This window comes from Caloenas nicobarica, chromosome 7 (assembly GCF_036013445.1).
Source record: "Caloenas nicobarica isolate bCalNic1 chromosome 7, bCalNic1.hap1, whole genome shotgun sequence".
NCBI classification, from domain to species: Eukaryota; Metazoa; Chordata; class Aves; order Columbiformes; family Columbidae; genus Caloenas; species Caloenas nicobarica.
Window position 1 is genome coordinate 15,499,364 of NC_088251.1, and position 22,388 is coordinate 15,521,751.

The 22,388-nt window shown below is 63.4% G+C and overlaps 3 protein-coding genes across 3 annotated transcripts in view; 2 read left to right on the plus strand and 1 right to left on the minus strand.

The window, feature by feature from the left end:
• The window catches only part of R3HCC1L (R3H domain and coiled-coil containing 1 like), a 79,091-nt gene that overhangs the window by 35,447 nt on the left and 21,256 nt on the right, over positions 1-22,388 (plus strand). The window lies entirely within an intron of this gene.
• Positions 508-8,245, plus strand: GOLGA7B (golgin A7 family member B). The gene is made up of 5 exons (XM_065638858.1): positions 508-594; positions 5,836-5,961; positions 6,355-6,507; positions 6,654-6,755; positions 6,875-8,245. Exons 1-5 carry the CDS (start codon positions 538-540, stop codon positions 6,977-6,979), a joined length of 543 nt encoding a protein of 180 aa, XP_065494930.1. The 5' UTR covers positions 508-537; the 3' UTR covers positions 6,980-8,245.
• Positions 10,068-21,826, minus strand: CRTAC1 (cartilage acidic protein 1). Its single transcript, XM_065638486.1, has 16 exons — positions 21,782-21,826; positions 18,795-19,014; positions 18,336-18,543; positions 16,893-17,089; positions 15,830-15,960; positions 15,030-15,186; positions 14,293-14,427; positions 13,880-14,025; positions 13,558-13,694; positions 12,809-12,891; positions 12,173-12,273; positions 11,927-12,095; positions 11,245-11,390; positions 11,082-11,124; positions 10,437-10,580; positions 10,068-10,180 (listed from the first exon to the last, which is right to left on the minus strand). The coding sequence occupies exons 1-16, from the start codon at positions 21,824-21,826 to the stop codon at positions 10,068-10,070; spliced, it is 2,175 nt and encodes a 724-aa protein (XP_065494558.1).

Below are 22,388 nucleotides of genomic sequence, written 5' to 3' on the forward strand. Positions count from 1 at the left end.
TGAGGGGGCTGGTTGGGCTGGGAGGCAGTGGAGGGAGGAGCTCCCTGCCAGGTGGCCTGGTCCCCCGATCTGTCATGATGTCTTCATTAGAGCCACTGAGTCACCTCCTGGCATTGTGGCTACACTGGGGGAAGCAGGGCTGGCCCCAGAAGAGGCTTGTCCATCTTCTGGTCCAGATCTGCCAGGTGACCTGGGAGCCTTGTCCCCAAGCTGAGACTGTGCCTCTGCTCTGGGGGTCCCTGTAGCACCCCCGTTGTTTCCTTAACTCTTTCCCACCTGAGCTGTCACAGGGCTGAGGGGAGACATAGCAAGGGGAGGTAAATCTGGGCTGTACCCTGTGAAAGGGGGTGGCCCCAGGGCAGCTGGAGCTGGCACCCTTCCCTGTGTCCTGCCTGCACGGGCCGCTCCGGTGCCTGCATGCTGGTCCTCTGCGCATGCAGCCGTCTGGGGGACTGACACTTGTGCCTGTCACTCCGGGGAGCTGGCTGTGCCACCGCCTCTGTCACCTTTCACAGCAGCAAGGCTGGAAGCGGGGCCATGGGGACTGCCCCCTCCACGTTGGGGACCTCAGGGACGGCCAGCCAGGGTGGCATGGTAAGAGAACTTTCCCTGGGGTGCCCCCCCAGCACTCTGGGCCCTCCCCAGGGACCTATGCCTGTCCGGAGCACAGAGCAGGTCTGAGCTGGGGAGCAGGAAGCTCCCGGAAATGGAGATGCTGAGCAGGGTCCTGACTGTCTCCTCCCATCCTCCCTCATCATGTCCCTGCTCCCTCTCCCCAGGCTTGGGCAGGCTCCATCGCATCCTTCTGTCCTCCCTAGCTGTTTGTCGTGTCTCAGCCCCATGCCAGGCTCCTGGGACTCCTGGCTCTTGAGCTGTATCAATGCTGGGTGTGGGCTGCACCTGCCATGGAGCAGGGACACTCAGGAGGGGACAGTGACAGGTGTCCCGCAGTGTCTGGCAGCTCCCAGGAGAGAGCACCCTTGCATGGGGGGCAATATGGGGCTGGCAGCACAGCTCCATGGGGGTGGCCCTGCCTGGGGGGAACGAGGGAGGTTGGGGCATGGCTGAGGCCACTGTGGGGCCAAGCTGGCCCAGGGACATGGGACGGTGGGCCAGGCAGCGGGCAGGGGCAGCAGTGGCCGTGCACTTGCCCTGCGCCCACACACGCTCCCGCTCACCCGGCAGCCCCAGGAATGTGTCTGGCAGCGCTCCCGGCCCAGCTGCAGGGCCGAGGCCGCCCTGGCGCCCTCCCAGCCCCCCCGGCAGCTTCTGGCCCTGCCCTGCTCCCTCCAGCCTGCACACAGACCCCCTGTTTGCTGCCAGCCCCCTGGGCCCGGCCTCTAGCCCCCTCTGTGGGACAAGGAGGGGGGACATCCCACGTGGGGACGCTCCTGGGGAAGAGCCCCATTGCCTTGCAGCATGGCACTGTGCATGAGGACACAGGGACACGGGGACCCTCTCTGCAGTGCTGCTTGCCCCTTGAGCCACTGTGGAGGTGGGAAAAGCCACTCACTTCTGCTCTCAGCACAGTCCTGCCTCCCAGCTAGCACCTTTGCCAAAGCTGGACTTTGGTGTCTCCCTCTGAAATGACAACCCCCCCTGCTCATCCCTTTGCAAGATGGTGTTGCATCCCTCCTGCCCATGCAAGTCCAGTGGGGCGTGCTTGGGGGGCTGCCCCCACTCCTCTGCACAGGCTCCCAATGTAACGGTGTCCTGGCACCATCCAGACATGGCAGTGCTGTGGGTGCCACAGAGTGGTGCACATCCTCGTTGTGCCCATCTTCAGGGTACCCAGGCTGTAGGGCCAGTGAGTCCCAGTTTGGGGCAGTCAGTCTCTGTGTCCTTCGTGAAGGGGCAGGCTGGGGCACTGGGAGCTGTTTTCCTGTGGCTCCTGGTGTGGGGGACACGTTCCCCCTCCCCATACTGGTGTACACACCTGGCGTCTCCCAGGAAAGGTTATCAGCTAATCACCCTGCCCTGCTGTCTCTACACACCTCCCAAATGTCACCGTTGTCTTTGCTGGGGTGGTGAGCTCATACTCCTCCCCTCCATCCTATTAATGAAAGCACACTCCCCCCCGCCCCCATCCCCCCAGTGCCGTGTAAAGCACCTGCCAGGGCCTGGCCCTACTGTGGCTCCTTTGAAGTGGAGCCAGAGCTGCTGACAGCCCTGACAGACTGAGGAAGGGGCTTGGCACGTAGTGGGTGCAAGGTGGGGCACCAGGGATTGGTCCTGGGCTGGCTGCAGGGCTCCAGCTGTCAACCATGGCCCCAGCCACCGTGCTGGGACTGCAGGGAGTCCCGGGGTGCCAGGAGCACGTGAGCATCCAGGGACATGCTGGGGACACCCTCCAGTCCTGGCCTGGGAGTTAAGCACAGGGGCTGACCAGGGGCACCGCAGGGTCATGGCTGCCGAGGTGTGATGAGCACAGGCACGCTGGATGTGTGGGGCTGGCCATAAGGCCCCAAGCGCACCCCAAACCTGTCCTGTGGGGCCAGGAGTAAGGGCTTCTGTGCAGTCAGGCAGAGCCAGAGGCAAGGGGAGGTCCACAGGGTCTGTTTGTGCGACAGGTCAGAGCCCCCTCGCTCCAGGCGCAGGGGAGGACCAAGACAGCTCTGGCAGCAGCCATGCGTGCTATGCCCACCCCTGCTGCCAGGCAGCCTGAAAATAGCCCCTTGGGGCTCGGCAGATGGAGCAGAAGGGCCAGAACCCTCTTGCTGCAAGCACCCTGCCAGCCCCCTGCATGGTGTGGGGGTTTGGGGGAACAGCAGGGCCATGCAGCGCTTTGTGACTGCCCTGACCCCTTTCTGCACTGTTCCTACTGCCTGGGATCCTGTCAGCTACACCAGCACTGCTCCAGCCCTGCCCTGCCCCACTGGGAGCTATGGCACAGCATGACATGGGATGGCATGGCATGGTGTAGTATGGCAGCAGCCTATGCCCTCTGCATGGAAACCAGCAGGGTTTGTCATGCTCTGGTTAAAACTGGAAAGCCCACAATGGTGCATCCTGTCAGGCCCCAGTGGGCTCCAGAGACGCTGGGTGCTGCAGACACCACAGGCAGGGCCAGGGGTTGTGCGGGGATGTCCAGGCTGTCCCTGCCCTGCCTGCCACTGGGCAAGGCTCGCCCCTGGGTAGTACGGCTGGGGGAAGGTGTCTCCCCATGATGAGGTGAAGATGTCCCATCAAAGGACACTCCTTAACATGTGCCCTGGTCCTGCAGGCAGCAGGTCTGAGTCTTGTGAGGCAGCTGGAGCCCAGAACTGAGAGTCCAGAGCCTGGGCTGGGTTGGTGCAGCCAGAGAAGGGACATCCCTGGGGCATCACCACAGCTGCACCATGCAGATGGGCAAAGTCTGGGGTGGCAGGGACAGCTGGGCTCCCCTAGCTCTTCTTGGCCCCTTGCAGCAGCGTGGGAGAGCAAACTTTATCTCCTGGCAGGGGCAGCATTGCCATGGCAACGGGCAGGGCGCTGCCAAGCGGGCAGGCGAGCCCTGACGTGGCGGTGACATGCAGCACGGGAAGGAACTGGGATGCAGGGCCTGGGTTTGGGGGCATCTGGGGACATGCTTGGGTGTGTGAGTGAGGGCACCTGCACCTGGATGCGTGCCTGGGGAGTGCACGGCGGGGGTGCAGGCAGGTGTGGGCATCCAAATGCATGCATGAATGCCTGTGTCTATGTGCACGTATTGTGTGTGTACATGGGAGAGTACAGCCCCCCGAGGCAGGTCCTTTGGCTCTGTGGAACTGTCTGGCCAGGGTGTACCCCACTGCTCTGGGGTTTGGGCAGGCAGGGATGCCCTGGACCTCAGGAGCAGTAGGTTTTCTTCCCAAAAGCCATGGGATGCGTAGCTTCAGGTTTGTGGGGGAGATGAGCCCTCCGACTTGGGTCTCTTGCCTGCATGTGTCCTTTGGTCCCTTGGTCACAAACCCTGGCACACTCCAGAGTACAGGGTCTGCCCACCAGCCACTCCAGGGCTCTGCCTCTGTTTGCTCTGCCCGAAGCCTGGGCTGGTGCTCATGACAGGGAGCAGAAATCAGCTGAAGCTGCCCGTTTCATCAGGGCCCATGTGCTGCAGGCAACCAGCTGTGCTGCATTAGCAGCCTGAGCAGACGTGCTGGCAGTGCTCTGTGCTGCCTTTAGCATCGGCCAGGTGTTGAGGGAAGGGCTGGCTGCTCTCCCACCTGAGCAGGGCCCTGTGCCCAGCCACCCCATCCCTCCACCTCATCCTGGCCCCAGCTGTGAGCACCCCCTCCTTTGCCTCTCGGGAGATCCTCTGTTCCTCCCGTTTGGCATTTCTCTGGCTCTAATTGAGCTGTCAATGGACAGAGATAACAGGGAATTCGTTAGCTCTCCACTTTGATGTCTGCCCGTGCTGTGATTGCAGCACCCACTCCAGCAGAGCTCAGTGCCAATTGCAAATCCTTTGCAAACGAACAGCTTCAGCCGAGGCCCCTTGGCACGGCAGGCTGCCAGCCCCACAGCCGGCCCCCTAGATCCGGGCCAGGCCCACGGCTGCCCATGCTCCCCCGGTTACCTCCAGCAGCACCCCCTCGGCAGCCAGACCCCCACAGGGATCTACAGCCGCATGTCCGCAGCAGCCGGGCCTCGGTACCCGCAGTGCCGGCCGAGCAACCGAGACCCACAGCAGCAGCTGCCGCTGGGACGAAACCCGGGGCAGCCGGACCCCGGTACTGCCGTCCCCAGCAACGAGGCCCCGTTCCCCAGGGGCTCCGTGCCGGTAGCGGCGGGAGCCCATCCCCGCCGCCTCTGGGCGGGTCGGGCTGGGCCGGGCGGCTGCGCACACGGGGCGGCCGGGCCCGCCTCCGCCGCTCGGCACAGCAGCACCGCGGACAGCGCCGGTCCCCCCGCGCGGCTCCGCACGGCCCCGGTGGCAGCGCCGGTTCCCCCGCGGCACAGCCCAGCCCCGCCCGGGCGCCCGCCGCGCCATGGCCACGGAGGTGGGTGCGCGGCGGCACGGCGGGGCCACCCCGGCAGCGGGCACGACCCGGTGCCGGGCTGCGGCGGAGCCCCCTCGCTCTGCCCTCCTCGCCCGCCGCCGTCGGCTGGCTGGACGCGGGGGAGTGCGGTCTGCGGGGGGTGAAGTGCTGTGGGAGGGCAGCGTGGGGCTGGGGTCCGCGGGGAGTGCAGTGGGGAGAGGGTTAGTGCAGGGCTGGGAGGGGTGTGAGGTCTGTGTGCACAGAAAGGCCAGTGTGTATGTGGGGTGCCTGGTGGGTGGTGCGATGTGCCCTTGTTGGAGGGAGCAGTGTGGGCCTGGGGTGGGATGCCCCGGGAGGAGGGGTGGCTGTGGGGCTAGCTTTCCTGCCCCTAGATGCCCCAGGCGATATCCAGGGACTGAAGGTCTGTGGGCACACAGCGTGAGGTTGCCTCACGTCACCCAAGGGGAAGCGTGCAGGGAGGGGTCTGACACAACCTGGCCGCTCCATCCTCTTCTCCAGCCCCCGCTCCAGCCGCTTCATGGCCCAGACCCCAGGGAGCTGGTGTGGGCCCTCATACCCCATGGGGTACCAGGGCTGGCGGGGCTGGGCTGAGTGCTTGCTGCTGATCCCTTTTGTGCAGCCACCTCACGACAGCCTGGCCACCTGCTGTGCTGTCACTGCAGACCCACTATCCGGCCGGTTGCTCCTGCTCTGCTTGCTTTCCTCCTCCCAACAGGGAGCTGCTGGGGCGGCTGCATGCTGGGGCGCTGCTGGGGACAGAGGGCTCATGCCCTGATGCTGGGGGGATGGCATTATTCCTGGAGTCCCCAGCCCCCAGCAGGGATGCCCATCGTCCCATGGCTGCAGCCCTTCAGCTCACTCCATCGCCCCCCAGGTGCACAGCCTGCAGGAGCTGCGGCGCAGCGCATCCCTGGCCACCAAGGTCTTCGTGCAGCGGGATTACAGTGATGGGACCACATGCCAGTTCCAGACAAAGTTCCCCCCAGAACTGGAGAGCCGGGTAGGCAGCTTGGCAGGCTGACAGGGTGGGGGGTGCCCTATGTTGGTGTCTTATGGGGGTATAGGGAGGAGCAGGGTCTGAAGACATGGGGACCTCATGGGGTGTTGTACAGCCCTGGGCCGGCTGGTGCTGCTGGGTGCATGTAACCACAGCCACCTTGCCCAGTCTGCAAGGGCTTAGGTGGTCCTGTAGACCAGGAGGCTCTGGTGAACGGCTGCAGGCTCAGCAGGTGTTGGCATGGGCAGGAGGTGGGCAGGGGCCAGGCAGCTGAGGCATCAGCTGGGCAGGGAGGAGAAGGTTAAGTGCTCCTCAGGGCCTGCCAGGAATGGGCACAGGGCAGTGCAGTGGGTCAGCCTCTGGCCAGACTCTTCTTCACCCCAGTTTCTGCTCTAGATCGAACGTCAGCTCTTTGAGGAAACCGTGAAAACTCTTAACGGCTTCTACGCTGAGGCGGAGAAGATTGGCGGCAGCTCCTACCTGGAGGGGTGCCTGGCCTGCGCCACTGCCTATTTTATCTTCCTCTGCATGGAGACGCACTACGAGAAGGTGCTGAGGTCCAGGGGAGGGCTTGGGGACAAGCATGGCTGCAGGCCTGGCGCTGGGCACAGGGATGGCACAGGGAGCAGAGGGGCTGGAGGCCAGAGCAGGCAGCAGTGCCAGCAGGCCCTGAGTGTCCCTCTGTGTGCTGGCAGGTCCTGAAGAAGATCTCCAAGTACATCCAAGAGCAGAACGAGAAGATCTATGCGCCACGGGGGCTGCTGCTCACTGACCCCCTGGAACGTGGCATGAGGGTTGTATCCTCTGGGCAGTGGGATGCTGCGGGGATGACAAAGGCGAGGGGTGGGTGAACACCGGGAGCGGGTGCGGGGCAATGGAGCTAGCCCATCTTGTGATGATCCTTAGCAGGGCCCAGATTGAGATCTCCATCTATGAGGACCGTTGCAGCAGTGGCAGCTCCAGCAGCGGCAGCTCCAGCAGCAGCAGCGGTGGTGGGGGCGGTGGCGCAGGGGGCCGGTGACTGGCAGGGGGTCCCTGCAGGGACTTGTACTGCCGGGACAGTGGCCTCTCCGAGCTCCGCAGGCTGCACTACCAGAGCACTCGCTTCTGAGCCCGGGGCAGGTGGGAGGGCGAGGCCGGGGGCTAGCCAGTGGGGCTGCCCACCCCCCTCTGCTCTGTGCCCCCTGCAGCGGCTCTGCCCCTGCTCAGACCCACTATGGGCAGGGGCTGGGGCATCCCAGGTGCTTCCCACTGAGCCAAAATGGTGCCAAGGGGCTCCCACAGCCCTTCTGGTGCTCTGTGCTTCTGCCCCTGCCCCAAGAAAAGGACCTCGCCCTGCTCTGGGCAGCCCCAGCTGGCAGTGCCCTGCGTGCCATGCATCGGGGAGCAGCGGGACCAGCAAAGCCCCAGGCAGCGCCAAGGGGAGCAGGGCTTAGCCCCATGGCGATGGGCACTGCCAGTGCTTGCAGGACCCCCTCCCTGGGGCATCCCACTCTTGGTGCTGCAGGGTGGGCTCAGCTGCTGCGTGCCCACTGCCCAGGGTAACTGGCAGAGCCCTGGTGCTGCTTCATCTTGCATGATGGTGCCATGAATTCACTCCAGCCCTGCCCCATGTGCTGCCCTTTGCTGCTCCCCAGCCTTGGCCAGATGCTCTGACCTATCTGGCAGCAGCATCCTTGCCAGCAGCATCCTTCAGCACTGCCCACAACACTGGGCACTTGCTTCTGCTCCCTGTCCAAGCCAGTGCCATCCCCAGCCCCACGCCCAGGATAGGGAGGTGCAGCACTGGGCATGGGCCTGGTGCATCCCAGCAGATCCTGCCTGCACCCAGCTGCAGGCAGCCCCTTGCCTGCTCTGCCCCATGGCCTCTGCCAATGGAGGGAGGGTGGCTGGTGAAGCAGCTCCACCAGGACCCTTCCTCTCCTGCTGCTAAGCACTCCTCTGCCCACCCATCCTGCATGCATCTGCCACCAGCACCCCAATTCCCAGCCTGGCCTGCAGTGGGGACCCCAAAGGGCACCTGAGCCCAGCTGCAAGGTGTAGGGGTTCATGAGCCAGGGTCAGATCGGGGTGGGGGGGAATAGGAGGGTCACTGTGACATCCAGCACCCAGAAGAGAAGAGTCCCTGCCTGTGTGCAGGGCTGAACCGAGCCAGCATTGCTCTCCTGGAGGGAGGACCCTGTCCCCTGGGACTCCCTTTGGCTCTATCATGGTGTGTGTGCAGGGTGGCCCTGGCCCCACCCTTCCCACTGGGCCCCCCTGCATGGAGACCTTTGTCAATAAACCCTGTGCTTCATCCACTGTTGCCTGCCCCGTGTCCTCCTGAACTGGAGGGGAAAGCAGGGTGATGATGGGGGGCACAGAGGGGGCTGGGCATCCCCCAGCATACCAGGGCGCACAGAGTTCCACAAGAAAGGCGAGCAGGGGGAAAATAAGGGGGATAGATGGGGCAGTCTTGAGGGGGACAGACCTGTGCAGCCATCATGTGGCCCTGATGACAGGGACCCACAGGGAAACCAGTGCAGGAGAGGGTTTATTCAGTCGCACTGGGCACAACTGGCAGAGGGCTGGGGGCGAGTAGGGGGCACCCAGCCACGCCAGGGCAGGTTAGTTGTGCCGGCAGCGCCCGCCTGCGCCCAGGGAGAAGCCGTGGTAGCAGTGGCAGTGGAAAGAGCCGTGACTGTTGTGGCAGATATGGTTGCAGGGGCTGGGCCTTGCCTGGCACTCATCTATGTCTGGAAAAGAAGGGGAGAGGGTCAGGGCTGTGCCAGGGGTATGGGACTCATCGGGCATGGGCAGGGAGTGGAGGGGGCATGGAGGGGAGGGATGTAGCTCTGGGACTGGGCGAAAGTGGGACACAAAGGCACGTCCAATGCCTGCAGCCACGCATCTGTGGTTCTGCCACCACTTGTCGCCAAGGCTGCTGGGTGGCAGATGCCTCCTCACTCAGTCAACTCTGGCACAGGCACGGTCTGTCCATCCTGCCCCCATGTTTTGGGTTGGCTGGGACCAGGGCTGTAAGCACAACAGGACACCCCAGAAAACAGCACCCCTGTTCTCAGGGCGGCACGGCTGCACCTGGCAGCAGCAGGGGCGTGGGCATGGGGGGCTGCCGGCCCCGCTGCCTGCAGGTACTCACCCAGGCACTGGCTGGCAGCGGGATCAAGGGGGTGGAAGCCTGGGCGGCAGTGGCAGGCATGGGCCCCAGGGGTGTTGATGCAGAGCTGGCTGCAGTTGTGCAAGCCCTGGGCACACTCGTCGATGTCTAGTGGTGGGGAAGAGAGTGGCACAGGGTTACAGCACATGGCGAGGAAAGCAGCATGGCCCTGGTGTCACAGCGTGAGCAGGGCTGCCTGCTGCACCCCAGCCCCTCCAGTGCTGCACATCTGGCTGTGCTCCCAGGGCTGGGAGCAGGGATGGGCAGGGGCAGAGCTCCCCATGGCCACCGCACACCCTCCAGCTAGTTTCTGGCCCCGGAGCAGGAAGAATTGGGGACACTGGGTGTGCTCCCCATGCCTAAGCCGCTTCCCTGTGCAGCCCCAGGGTAGGGTGGGCAGGAGCACGGGCGCAGCCCTGTCCTGCACAGCTCAGCAGGCTGGGCTAATAGACAGGTTATAGTTTATTGGGAGGGTTCTCCAGGAGAGGGGCTGGAAGACTGAGCAGGGTCTGACTCCAAACAGTGGGGTCAATACATTAAAAAACAGACCAGGAGGGTCCTTCCCACACAGGGCTGAGGGGACCCTCCTCTGCCAGGGCTGGGGAGGGGGGTACCCATCACCGAGGAGAGGGCAGGTGAAGCACACACGTCGCGGGCCAAACCAGCAGGCACATGGTACGGTATTGAGGTGACAGAGCAAGCGACTGGGTGGGGAGGTGCTGGGGAAGGGGCGCTGCCCCGGGGCTGCTTTCCCAGACACGGTGCAAGGGGTGAAGCCGGCCATGGCCAGGCAAACAGGCTCTGTGCCCGTCCCGCCAGAGGCCAACCCAGCAGGGTGCAGCCAGCACTTCCAGGGTGGTTCAACGTGGAAAGAGAGAGAGAGAAAAAGAGAGACAGGCAGGGGCCGGCTGGTCCTTCCACCAAGGCTGCTCTGGCATGTTACGGGCAGGAGTTAAAGTGCATAGAGGCAAAGGCAGAGTCCAAGGACTAGAGGGAGGAGGGCACCATGGGGGGGCCCAGGCCAGCTCCCAGCAGAGGGGTATCCCCCAAAAAAGGCCACTTGAGCTGCACAGAGAAGGAGCAAGAAAGAAAAAGAGAGAGAAATAGAGAAGGGGAATCAGTAGGGGCTCAGCAAGAGGTGCAGGACAAACAGACACAGAGCCAGGGTGCAAGGGGCTGGGCAGCTGCACAGCAGCTTGCAGGATGCAGCCAGGCCTTTGGCAGGGGTGCAGCAGCACCCCAGGGCAGTGCTTCGAGGCTGCTGCCACAGGCTTGGCCAGGCTCGGCAGCACATAGCCAGGGCATCCCCGCCACCACTCACCCACACACGCCGTGCCATCCTCGTTGGGCTCGTAGCCCCGGCCGCAGCGCTTGTTGCTGCGGCAGCGGTACCCGCCGTAGGTGTTCATGCAGACCGGCTTGTCCCGGGGGCAGATGAAGGGGAACTCAGTGCATTCATCTGTGTCTGCAAGAAGAGAGGCCTTGGTGTGATGGCTGGGCTGGGAGCTTGGGGCTGCTGGCCATGGCCCCTCCAGTTTCCCCTGTACATGCTGGATGGCCCCTCCCAGATGCAGCCATGCACAAGCCCGGCCTCTGCCCAGGAGGCTCATGGCATAGCCACGGCCACCCTTTCACATCCCCACTGCCCCTCCATCACTCGTGGCTCTAGAGCAATGCCTGCCACGTGCCAGCCATGCCTCCCATCCCTGGGACAGCACTCTGCCCCCTCCCTGTGACACCACAGGTCCCCTCCAGAGCTGTGCTGCTGCCCTCATTTCCACGCCCCATGCTGGGTAGGCTGATGTACCCTACATTGAGCTGTGTCGCAGCCCTGCCTGCATGCCCAGCCACCTCCCTGGCTGCTGCCTGCAGCAGGGTGCTCCCTCCTGACCCCCGATCTGTGCCCATGGGGCCATGCTGCAGCACCCCAGGTGCAGGCATGCCTGTGCCCCCAGCAGCCACTCACCTACACAGCGTCCATTCTCGTGCTGGGAGAATCCCTGCCCGCACTGCGTTTGGGGAAAAGCAGAGACCGCCGGGGTGGGGAGGAATCAGCCCTGGGCAGCCACCAAGCCAGCAGATCCCAGCCCCTTGTTCCTGCCCCAAATCGCCCCAGCCTGTGCCCTCACCTCTAGCAGAGCAGGCATGAGCTGCTCCTCCATGTCCAGGGGGTAGGGAACCTCCAGAACAGAGTTGATCTCACCGCTGGCCACAGATCTCACCACCACACGGCCATCCGGCCAGGTCACCTCCAAACTGCTGGCTTCATCATGCCCTGGAGATGGGCAGCTTGTCAGAGGGGGGGTCTCCAGAGTGGGCAGGGGCTGGAAGGAGGTGGACGGCTGGTAGGGATGGAGATGCAAACCTCCTCTTGCTCTCCAAGCTGGGATACAGATGCCCATGCCAACAGCCCCCGCACAGGGGTGTCAGCCCAAGGGTTGCATGTGGGGATGATGGCTTGCCATGCCAGCAGGCAGAGACACCCCTGCAGGCTTGGCTGCCAGCCGTGCTGAGCTGGGGCGGGGTTCACGGGCAGGGAAAGCCCTGGCGACTAGGGAGAGCCGCAGGCAGGGAGTGGGGAAGTGGGCAGCTGCCCCTTGCAGCAGAGATGCGGTGGTTGGCACCCTGCCAGCAGCCCCCCCTGGAGCCCACCATGCCCAAGGCAACGGGTGTGGATCACTACCATGCTGCAGGGCAACAGGATGGCAGAGGTGGCCCCTGCACGGGAGGGGATGCAGGGCTCAGGAGCCCATCAATGGGGGGTGCCGGGAAGGGATGGGCGTGGAGGTAGCCCCTTGTCCCCTGGCTCACCCAGTCCGAAGTGCGCCACTGGCTCCATCTCGCAGAGGTACCCCGATCCCCCGTCGATGATGCGCAGGTGGGCCCCGCTGCGCCGCGTGAACAGCACCACTTTGGCCCCCCGTGCAAAGGCCCCAAAGCGGGTGCGGGGGATGACACGCAGCCAGTTGTTGCTGGTGCCCTGCAAGGGAGCAGGGAGGCTGAGCTGGGAGTTGTGGCAGGGACAAGGACAACGTGAGAATCCCCTGTTTGACTCACCTGGATGCCCTTGAAGATGGAGATGGGCTGTGCCATGGACTCGCCATGGGACAGGATCAGGTCCAGCATCCCATCACCATCAAAATCTGTCACTGCACCTCCTGCAAGGACAGGATCAGGTCATGCCTGGGGTCTGGCCCCACATCTATGAGCACTATACCCTGCTGCCAGTGCTGGCTCCCACAGCCAACAAAAGCAATCTCAGTGATGCAGGGGCATTAGGGAAGATGAGGTGACCCCAGTGCAGGCATTAGGGGCCCTGTATGGGTGACATGCTGCAATCAGGTGGGTCGGTTCCCCAGGCAGTGGGGGGACAGGCAGTGCCTGGGAGGCTGTGGAACACAGGAGGCTGCCTGACCCCCTCTCAGACACAGAGGCTTTGAACAGTGGGCACCCAGGAAGAAGCTCCCCCAGAGCAAAGCCCTGGGGAACACCTGGAGATGGCACCCTTAGGTGGGTACAGGTGGAGGGAAAAAACACGGGGCTGCTCCTGGGTCATGTGGCCTCCAGTGAGATGGTGGGGAGTGGGCAGGTGACTAAGCTGGGCACACAGCACCCCCAGCCATAGAGGGCGCCAGGCAGTGCTGTGGCACACCCCCGGCACAGGCTGCCCCTGCCGGGACTGGGAGGACTCACCCGTGCCCCGTCCCTCAGGCTCCAGCGCATCCCCTGGGTTCAGCTCTTCCACGATGGGGTCTGAGTGCTCCCTGCGGATGAGCCTGCGGGGCACAGACAGGGCGTTAGTGCCAGCCTCTGTGGCTCCCAGCAGTGTCCAGGAAGTGCCCGTGCCCCCGAGCAGCCTGGCAGAGAGGTGACAGCCCAGGTAGCACCTGGGGATGATGCTGGTGGCTTTGCAGGGTGGTGCATGGGGGACAGGACTGGCCCCCGCATGTTGACACCACATATTTCCAGTCCATGGAGGCTGACAGGGATGTTGTGAGTCTGGCTCTCGTGGGTCTGAACTGCGGAGCAGTAGCACCATCTCCAGATGCTGCCATACCATTCTGGGACTGGAGACCCCCCCCTTGCAAGGTCTCCCCACCGTACCACTGTCCCCCACCCACCCACAGGTACCAGCACCAGGACAGAACAACCAGCTCCCACCACTCGGCATGCCAGGTGAGGAGGAGCCTTGCAGCAGTAACAAGGAATTGACTCCCACAATTAACAGGAGCCACGAACAAGCTTCCAGCTAATCAGTGGAGCTGGGGACCCCAGGGGCTGCTGCAGGCACGATCGCAGGAGCTGGTAATGACACTGGGAAGGGCTCAGTCACGGTCTCTTCTATTAGCTGAGCCTGAGCGGTGGCACTGCTGGAGAGGAGCCCCATGAGCTTGGCTGTGCTGCTTGGGCTGCTTGGCCCTTCTGGGTCCCCAGGCTCCTACCGGAAGAGGCGGTTGGCAGAGGAGCCGCGGTAGGCGATGTTGTTGAAGAAAACCTCCAGCTCCTGGTCGTTGTCAAAGTCGGCTGCGATGACGGTGCGGACAGGGGATGGCATGGAAAACTTGGGGGTGGCAATGTCCTGTGCAAAGGACAGGCATGGAGTGACAAGGAATGGGACATAGGGTCCCATTTTGGTGCTTCAGGTCCCCTCCCAGTTGGGAATTGGGACTCAAAGCCAAACAGAGGTGAAGCCAGGCCCCCAGTCAAGGGGGCTCGGCAGCAAAGCTGGCAGTGTCGGGGGGGGGTCCCGGCCTCAGCCCTCACCCGGAATCGGACACGCCCGGGAGCCCCGCTCTGCAGATAGAGGCGGTGCGGCCCGTTCCAGTTTCCATAGACAATGTCCAGCCGGCCGTCACGGTTGAAGTCAGCCAGTGCCACGCCACGTCCATGCTGGTAGGGGTCATCCAGCCCTGGGGAGCCGCAAGGGGATGGGGGGAGACAGGACCCCCTCCCTGCCTCCATCTCCCTGGGGTGCGCGGTGTGGTCCCCAGATGGGTCCACCTCACACATGGCTGCATCCCTGCCCTGACAGATACCCTGGTGCACCTCAACCACCCCCGGTGGTCAGGGGGGCTCTGGGTCCCTCCACCCTGCACTCAGCCTTTCCAGGCAGACAGAACCAGGCCTGGCTGGGGGTCCCCGACAGCTGGCTGCTCCCTCCTGCTCCCTCTACTCACCCACAGCAGCTGCCACGTCCCGGTATGTCCCATCTCCCTGGTTGTGGAAGAGGAAATTGGGGCTGTTCTCGTTACCGCAGAATATGTCTGAGGCGCTGTCACTCAGGATGGGACCCACAGCCACCCCACGGCCTCCTGGGGATAGCAGCACAGGGGTGAGGGGGCAGCTGGTACCCTGCCTCAGGGGAGTGTGTACCCCCCAGGACTCCCTCAGTGCCACCCCTCTGGTGCTCCCGGGAACCCCAACGTCCCCCCTTCTCCCTCCTTCAGACCCTCTCATCAGGAGCTAATTGAGCCTGGCAGCCGCTTGTGTCACTCCCAACCCCAATCACTGCCATCACCATGGTGACAACACTCCTAATTAGTGACAATTTACTGCTGGGGAGACAGGGCACAGCAGCAATCCCCGTGGTGGTGGGGCAGCGTAGGGCAGTGTGGGGCACAGGCTGGCATGTTCCTCTCTGCCCTGCCTATGTGCCTGTGTCCATGTGATCCTAGCAGCCCTGGGGATGCTGCCAGCTCTGGAGTGATCAGCCTGGCTGCCGGGCAGGAGAGAGTGGGTACGGGGGTCCTGGGTGAGCATCTCCTGGCCTTGGTCCCTTCCACGGGCCATGGGGCTGCCACTAGATGGGGCAGTCAGGCAGCCTAATGCATGGCACAGGCCCCTGCCCTGCCTGCAACGGGGTTCCACGCTCGCTGTGCCCTGTCCCCTCCACGGGGCCGCAGCAGCCGGGTACCTGTGTACTTGCTGACACCAGCCTGGACAGCCACGTCCACCAGCACCACGATGCCACGGGCAGGGTCACTGGCAGCCACGTCCATCTCAATCAGGGCGTGGGGGCCCACGTTGCCGCTGGCGTAGTTGGCGATGTAGATGGAGTACCTGCCGGAGCCCTGCGGCCGGCAGCACCTCCTCAGCACCCATGCACCCAAAACCCAACTCCATGGGGACCACAGGATCCCTGCTGTGGGGCTGGGTGCTCTCATGGCTCCATGGGACCAGACACAACTAATGTGCTGGGCAAGAGCTCTGCAAAACCCATGGTGAAAAGCACGCCGTGAGCAGGGATGTGCCCCATTGCTTCCAGGACCTCTGCAGTCCCCAGGCTCATGGTGCCAGCACAAGGCACTCTGCCTCCTCAGCATCCCTGGTATGCCAGGTCCCCCCCATCCCCACCAACCCCCTTGTCCCATGCGGCAGCTGGACCCTGATTTAGTGATAATCATTTGGAAACAAACCGCTGGGGGAGGAAGAAGAAGAAAGAGCAGGTGACAGGAACATAAATCACCTCGACAGGCACGTTTATCAGTTGGCGGCAACCGTGTGGACAGGCGGCCGCAGTCCCCATGGCTGGGAGGCTGCCAGCCCTGACAGCCATGGGCTGCTGGGGAGCACCCCCAGTGAGGTGGGGGGAATGGGGCTGGTGCCCTGGTGATGAGAGAGGTCCCCTGGGACCCCACAGAGGAGGGCTGGAGGGGCAAGAGGTCTGGGAAGGGAGCAGAGATGCCTCCAGCCTGCCATGTCCTGCCTGCTCACCGTCCGGTCCACACAGGCAACAGAGCGCCCAGCAAAGCGGCTGGCCACATCCCGGTTCACCTCGTCGCTCAGGAGGTCCTCCCAGCGCCCGTTACGCAGCTTGAAGAGCTTGTCCGTGTAGGTGGCCATGCCTGGGGTGAGGGGCATGGGTCAGGGGGCTGCAGTGCCCTGCCTCCTCTCAAGGAGGGTGCCCTGCTGCAAGGGGAGGCTGTGGAAGGAGTACCCTTTACCCGGAGCATCTCAAATCTCTGCTCTGTTCCCCATAGCCCTCAGCAGCACCACAGGCCTGGGCTGCTGCTGCAAGAGCCCCTGTAATGCTTAAAGGCCACTGGGGGACATGCAGAAGAATCAACTCATTAAGGTTAAATGTGTCCCAGTGGGGCACAGCCTTGTAGATCATACCCAGGAGTGGTATGTTTGAGGGTACGTTTTTGTGTGTTGTTTGTTTTGTTTGGTTTTTGTGGGGGTTTTTTTGTTTGTTTTGTTTTTAAATCGACACTGTGCCAGGCACAGGCAGCAAGCCATGCTGTCCATGACAGCACCGATGGCAGTGCTTGATTTAGGGACAGGTGTGCCGGCAGCCACCACCAGCCCAGACAATTACGAGCATCAGGAAAACAGATCCATTGTGTGGAGGTTAGGGCCGCGGAACATGGACATGGAGCAGAGCTGGGCTGAAGCACCAACCCAGGAGCTGGGACAGCACCAGTTGGGCAGGATTAGACCTGGCTTGGTCCAGCAGGCACAGGTGAGCCATGGCACAGAGGGGCACAGCTGGGATTTGCAGCACAGGGTCCCTGTGGCAGGGCAGCCCCAGGGGTGTTGGGGAAGCTGCTGTCCTGCTTGGGGTGCTGCAGGGAGGAAGGTGGGCAGCTGCAAGTGCTGACTCAGCGACTGGCTGGGCTCAGCATCCCACCCGCACTACCATCAATCAATGGACCCACTCAACTGAGAAATTAACTCCAGCCCGCACACATCCCTCACACGCCGAAGGTCGCAGGCGGCTGCGCCGGGAGGTCCCCCTGTGCCCCTGGCTCAGGGCGCAGCCGCTGGCAGGGCTCACCGGAGAAGGCATTGTTGGTGTTGAGGAAGTAGATCTCCTCGCGGCCGTCCCCGTCAATGTCGCAGGCTGTCACACCAATGGCATTGCCCTGCCGGTCCCGCAGTGCATAGTACGGGGAGCCCCGCTCATCCTCTGCCACATTCACCAGCTGTCCCCGTGCCTTGTCGTACTTGAGCACCAGGTTGGGGCCATTGTACCTGCAAGTGCAAGCAGGGGCAATGGCTCCCCAAGGCTTGGGGACAGGACAAGAGCCCCCATCCCATCTGCTGGGGGACACCAGGTGTGACACCAGGTTTTCCCCATGATAGGCACAGCACAGACCTGTGTGGTCCGTGGAGACCAGGCACCCTGGGCTGCCCTCAGCACCCAAGTGTGGGGCTGGCTCAGCCTGGATCTCTTCCAGCCTGTGTTGGGCATCCTGTGTCTACATGGCCCGAGTACCTGAGGTCAATGCCAGGGCAGGGACTGGGCAGCCAGTGGGGCAGGATGGGGTGCAGGTCTCTGCTTGGAGCCCTTTTGCAGGGCAGGGAAAACTGGCACGCAAGGTAAATCCTCTCCACATGCTGCTCCTCACAGGCTCCCTGCCTGCTTCTGCCCCAGGCACCAGTAAACAAGTTATACAATGGGCACCGAGGCCGCTTACAAAACCCCAGCTGGCTGCTTGACTCAGCCCAGTTGGGAATGGTGCCCTGGGCCCCTATGGGGGTCCCCGGTACTGCCCATGATTTGCTGCCCCATGGTGATGCTCAGAGCAGTGGCAGGGCTGGACTCTGCCTGCCACTGTGGTGTCCTGGTTGCTGCAGCCCCCCTAGACAGGCTCTGTGGAGGTGAGGGGTCCCCTCCAGGTGAGCACACATGCATGTGCACCTCCCTTGGGGGTGAGCACAGTGATGCCTGCACAGACACACAATACTGGCAGCTCACAGCCATGTCAGCACACTCATGCAGAGCCTGTGCCATGGTCCCCACTGTCCCCAGCTAGGGATGGACTTGCTGGCAGCAGCTGCTCTGTGTCCAGCCCCGCTCAGGTGCTGCCAGCGCACGGCTCTCTGCCTACCCGGCTCCTGCCAGCCTTTCTGAGCCATCACTCCAATAAAGGGCTAAAAAAACCCTCCAGCCAATTAACCGAATCTCCGGAGAGCACTGAGTCCTGTCAGCGGAGCTGAGCTGGCTTGGGGACATGCTGGCTCTGTGCTGCACAGTGGACCCTGGCTGCTGGGCAGCTGCCAGTGCCCCGCAGAGAGGGGACCTGGCCCTGGGACGGGGGCACCCACCTGGCCTCCTGCAGGTGCCCACCTAGCATCAACACCCTCAACACCCCAACCCCACCGCCCTTGTGCGCAACCCCGCAGACAGCTACATGCCCACAGAGGGGTGAGAAGCTCCTGGCCCTACAGGGCCACCGGGTCTCACTGTCGCCGAGGCACTGGGTGCACCACTCACCCTGCCACCACGATCTCGAAGTCACCATCAGCATCCAGGTCAGTGACGGCCACGCCGTAGTTGAGCTGCGTCGGGTTGTTGTCGTAGTCAGGTGGGAGGAGGTGGTGGGTGACGGCTGTGAACATGGGCTCACTGCGCTGGGAGCCCTCGCTGAGCCAGGCCAGGGACAGCAGGCACAGCACCAGCATCCTGGGCACCTGGGAGAGACCTGCAGCCCATCAGCACCAGGAGGAGACCCTGCTCCACTGTGCCTGAGCATCCCCACCACCCTTGCATAGGAGATGCTACTTCTCCAACCCCTTGTCACACATCCCAGCCTGTGCCACCCCATCAGCCCCACTGCCACAGCTCTTGCACCCCCATGCATGGATCCTGCTGGGTGCAGCTCACCCTTGGGGCTTCCTTAGGACAGGACTGTACTTCAGTTAGCTGGGAGTCAGGGCTGAGCAGGAATGGGACCTTGGGAGCTTGTCCCATGGGAGGGATCCAGGAGGTGGCAGGAAGGCTGCAGGGTGCTGATGAAGCTGGGCTCAGACCCAGCTCGCCCTGCCCTAAGGGGCTGCTGGCACCCAAGCTCCTGGCAAGGCACAATGCCAATCACTGCTCCTTGGCAGACCTGGAGGAAGCAGGCAGTCACCAGGCTGGGTAGCTTGTTCCCCATCTGGCCAGTCCTCTGGAGCTGGGGAAACCCCATGGGGAGGACATGGGGCTACTCTGCCTGATGATTCCTGTGTGCCTCGGTTTCCCCTCCCTGCTGGTACTGTTTCTCCTAGGGGCTCCGCAGGGTGAGCTCCTCCCACACTGGCCAGGGAAGGTGTCCTCACAGGGATGTGGTCACGGGAAGGAGACGCTGGGAGGGATGGGAGACTGGGAGGAGAGGCTCAATTAAGCTGGACTGCGGAGGACAGTGTCTGCCAGCACTGCTGGCAAGGCTGCAGAGATTATGGAGCTGGCTCTGACCTGGCTGTAGCACAGGTGACAAGCAAGGTGGCACTCAGGATGGCCACCTCTTGCCCCAGGTGAGGCATTCCCCTCCAGAGGGGAAAAGCCCAGCAGCGAGCTGTGCAGCCATGGGCATGAACCTACTCACCAGTGCTGCAGCTGGGAGCAAGAGCAGCCTGTTCCCCTCTCTGCCTGGAGGAACGGCACAGCTACATGGAGCACTGTCCTCCACCGTGGTGGCTGGGTGTTCCCAAGCAGGGGCTTCTTGAGGAGCCAAGAACAGCCACCATCCCTGGCAGGGGGACAGGGGTGAATGACCTTTGCTGCAAAAGGGGAGCCTTTGCCACAGCCCCACACTGAGCTCACTGATGTAAGTGTGGGGAAGAGCCACCTGCATGTGGATACATGGGTGAGAGGCTGCCACATGAGCCCCCACCAATGCAGAGCAGTGCCCCCTCAACCCCAGCCAGGTGACAGATCACTGTCTCTAGGCTGCTGGCACTGCTCTCCCTGCTCTGTCTCCCCTCCAACTCCCGCTCCCCACAGCTTGGCCCATTCCCCCAGGTACCCCCCCACCCCATCCAGCTGCAGCTGAAATCCCTCCAGGCTGGATGGAGCCTTTCCAGGATGAAACAATGTTCCTGATTGGAGACAAAAGGCTTTTCCCAGTGGATCCGGTAGCTGGTGCCATGGGGAAGGGATGCACAGCCCAGAGCCAGGCAATTTTGGGAAGGGGCAGGGAGGGGGGCTCAGGCTCTGAGTGGCAGACAGGAAAGGCCTTGTGGTTCCCAGTGTGCAGCTGATCACACTGAGGCTCCAGCACGAAGCTCAGCCTGAGGTTTGAGGCTATGGAGTCCTGCCTGTAGACAGAGCAGAGCTCAGCCTGTCTTGTCCCAGCAGAGCTATGTCCTGACTTATGCTATGGCATCTGGTGGCAAGGTCATCCCAGGAGCAGTGGTCACTCCATGGTGCCTGCTTTCAGCATGGCTAAGCCTGGTGACACAAAGCTAGGGCACCAAGCAGGGTTAGAGACAGTGGGAGGACGGGAAAAAGACAGGGGGTGCCAAGGGCACCCACACAGGCTGCAGCCAGGCAGCACAGTGAAAGGGTGCTGGCCCCATGGCAGGGATGCAACATGTAGGACTCATCTGTCCCCATGCATGACTGTGGCTGGCAGTGCCCTGTGGGGAAGGAGGGATGAGACTGGGAGCTGTGGGGCAGGCAGGAGGTTGTGCCCCAGACCATTCATCACAGGTGGAGAGATGCTGTCCCCAGGGATCTCACGTACCCACACACATCCCCAGCCCTTGGCCCACACCATTATGAGGGTGGGAGCTGGCTCTCTGTGTGGCCACCCCATCCCGCGTGCCACCATGACATTGCTGCCCATCATGCCACGCACCCCAGTGATGTCATGCTCCACCACTGCAGCAACATCCCATCCCGGGCTGCAGTCACCTCCAGCACCGCTACGACATCATGCAACACCATGCAGCAAGGGCCTCATCACACCCCAAAGGCACCTCAGAGCAGTGACAACATGGTGACATCACAGTATCCCATGACATCATGCTGCATGTGCCCCAGTAACGTCATATTGCTATTCCTGCCATTCCCAGGCTGCCACGGCTTTACCCATCAGGGCAGGTGACAGACAGGAGACATCCCACAGACCAAACAGCCCCTCTCCTGCAGCAGCAGAGCAGCCCAGGGATGCCAACAGTGTCCCCTCCACAGCACCTCAGCCCCAGGCAGCCCAGTCCCTGCAGTGCCTCTGCTCCAGCCAAAGCCCAGGAGCCTGAGTCCCACTGCCCCGTGTTATCACTGCTGCCATGGGCTCAGTGCTGCTCCCTCCTACACCCTCTCAGGACGCATGCACAGGCCAGGGTCTACATCACAGATGCTTCTGATGTGACCAAAGCCCCCAGCTGCAAGCTGGCTTGTCCCTGTCCCCTCCCACACAGGACTCCTCAGTGCTGGACCTGCCATGCTGGGGCTCAGCCAGCAGCAGCTAATGCAGTGTGGAGATGAGCAGTCACCTTAGCCTGTGAGCTCAGCCCAAAGGGACATCAGGTCCTTGGGGTCTCAGACCTACCAGCACACAGCCAGCTCCTTCCCACAGAGACGGGTGCATGGCTGGACCCCCAGCCCCTGCACAAGCTCAGCCACAACCAAGCACAAGTGTCCCCAACAAGAGGAGCTGTCCCTGGCTTCTCACCACCCTGATACCCCTACCAGTGCTCTCCCATCCCAACCTCGCACACCCATCGCGGCTCCAAAATCCCGATCCCGGTCCGCTCCCAGCTCAGCAGCCTTCATCCCTCTTCCTCTCTTCTTGCCACCCCACATCCCCTCCACGCTGCGGGGGCAGGCAGCCTGTGGCCCCTCTCCACTCGCCACCAACTTCTCTCCGGGCCGGTGACTGTGCCGGAGTTGAAAGCCGCCCCCCCCCGCCCCGGAGTTCCCGGGAAACTTCACAGAGCTCTAAACCGTCCCCTACTCACGGGCCAGGGGGGCTGCCCGGCGCCCCCGCGGCGGCGGGAGCGCATCCCGCAGCGCCCGCCTCGCCGCCCGCCGCGCCGCCCGCCGCCGGCTCTGCCGCTCTCCGGTGTCCGACGGGGCCGGCCCGGCCGAGCGGCGCCTTATGTAGGGGCGGGCGGCAGCGACAGCGCCAATGAGCGGGACGAGGGGCGCCGCTGCCAATGGCGAGCGCGGAGGTGGGGCTGCGCGGCGCTGATTTACAGCCCCCAAGGCAGCGGCAGCGCTGGCCAGGATGCTGGGGGGACCCGCCGGGGAGCATCGCCCCGGGCACTGAGCCCGCTGGGGCTGGAAGTGGTGGGGGCCGCTCCTGGATGAGCAGGGCGTTGCTTCCCGGGCAGCCGGAGCTGCGGCTGGGAGAGCTGACTGGCTGCGGGACACCTAGCTCGCAGGAGAGGAGCTGCACCCCCGCGGTCACCCCTTGGGTGCTCTGGGGTGGGTGGCACTCAGGGTATGGCTCCCCACCTCCTGCAAGGGCAGCTGGGTCAATGGGACAAGCAGAGACAGGGACCTGCCTCAGCCCGGGTGCAGGGGGTGTTTGCCCCACAGGGCAGTGCAACTGCAGGCACAGGT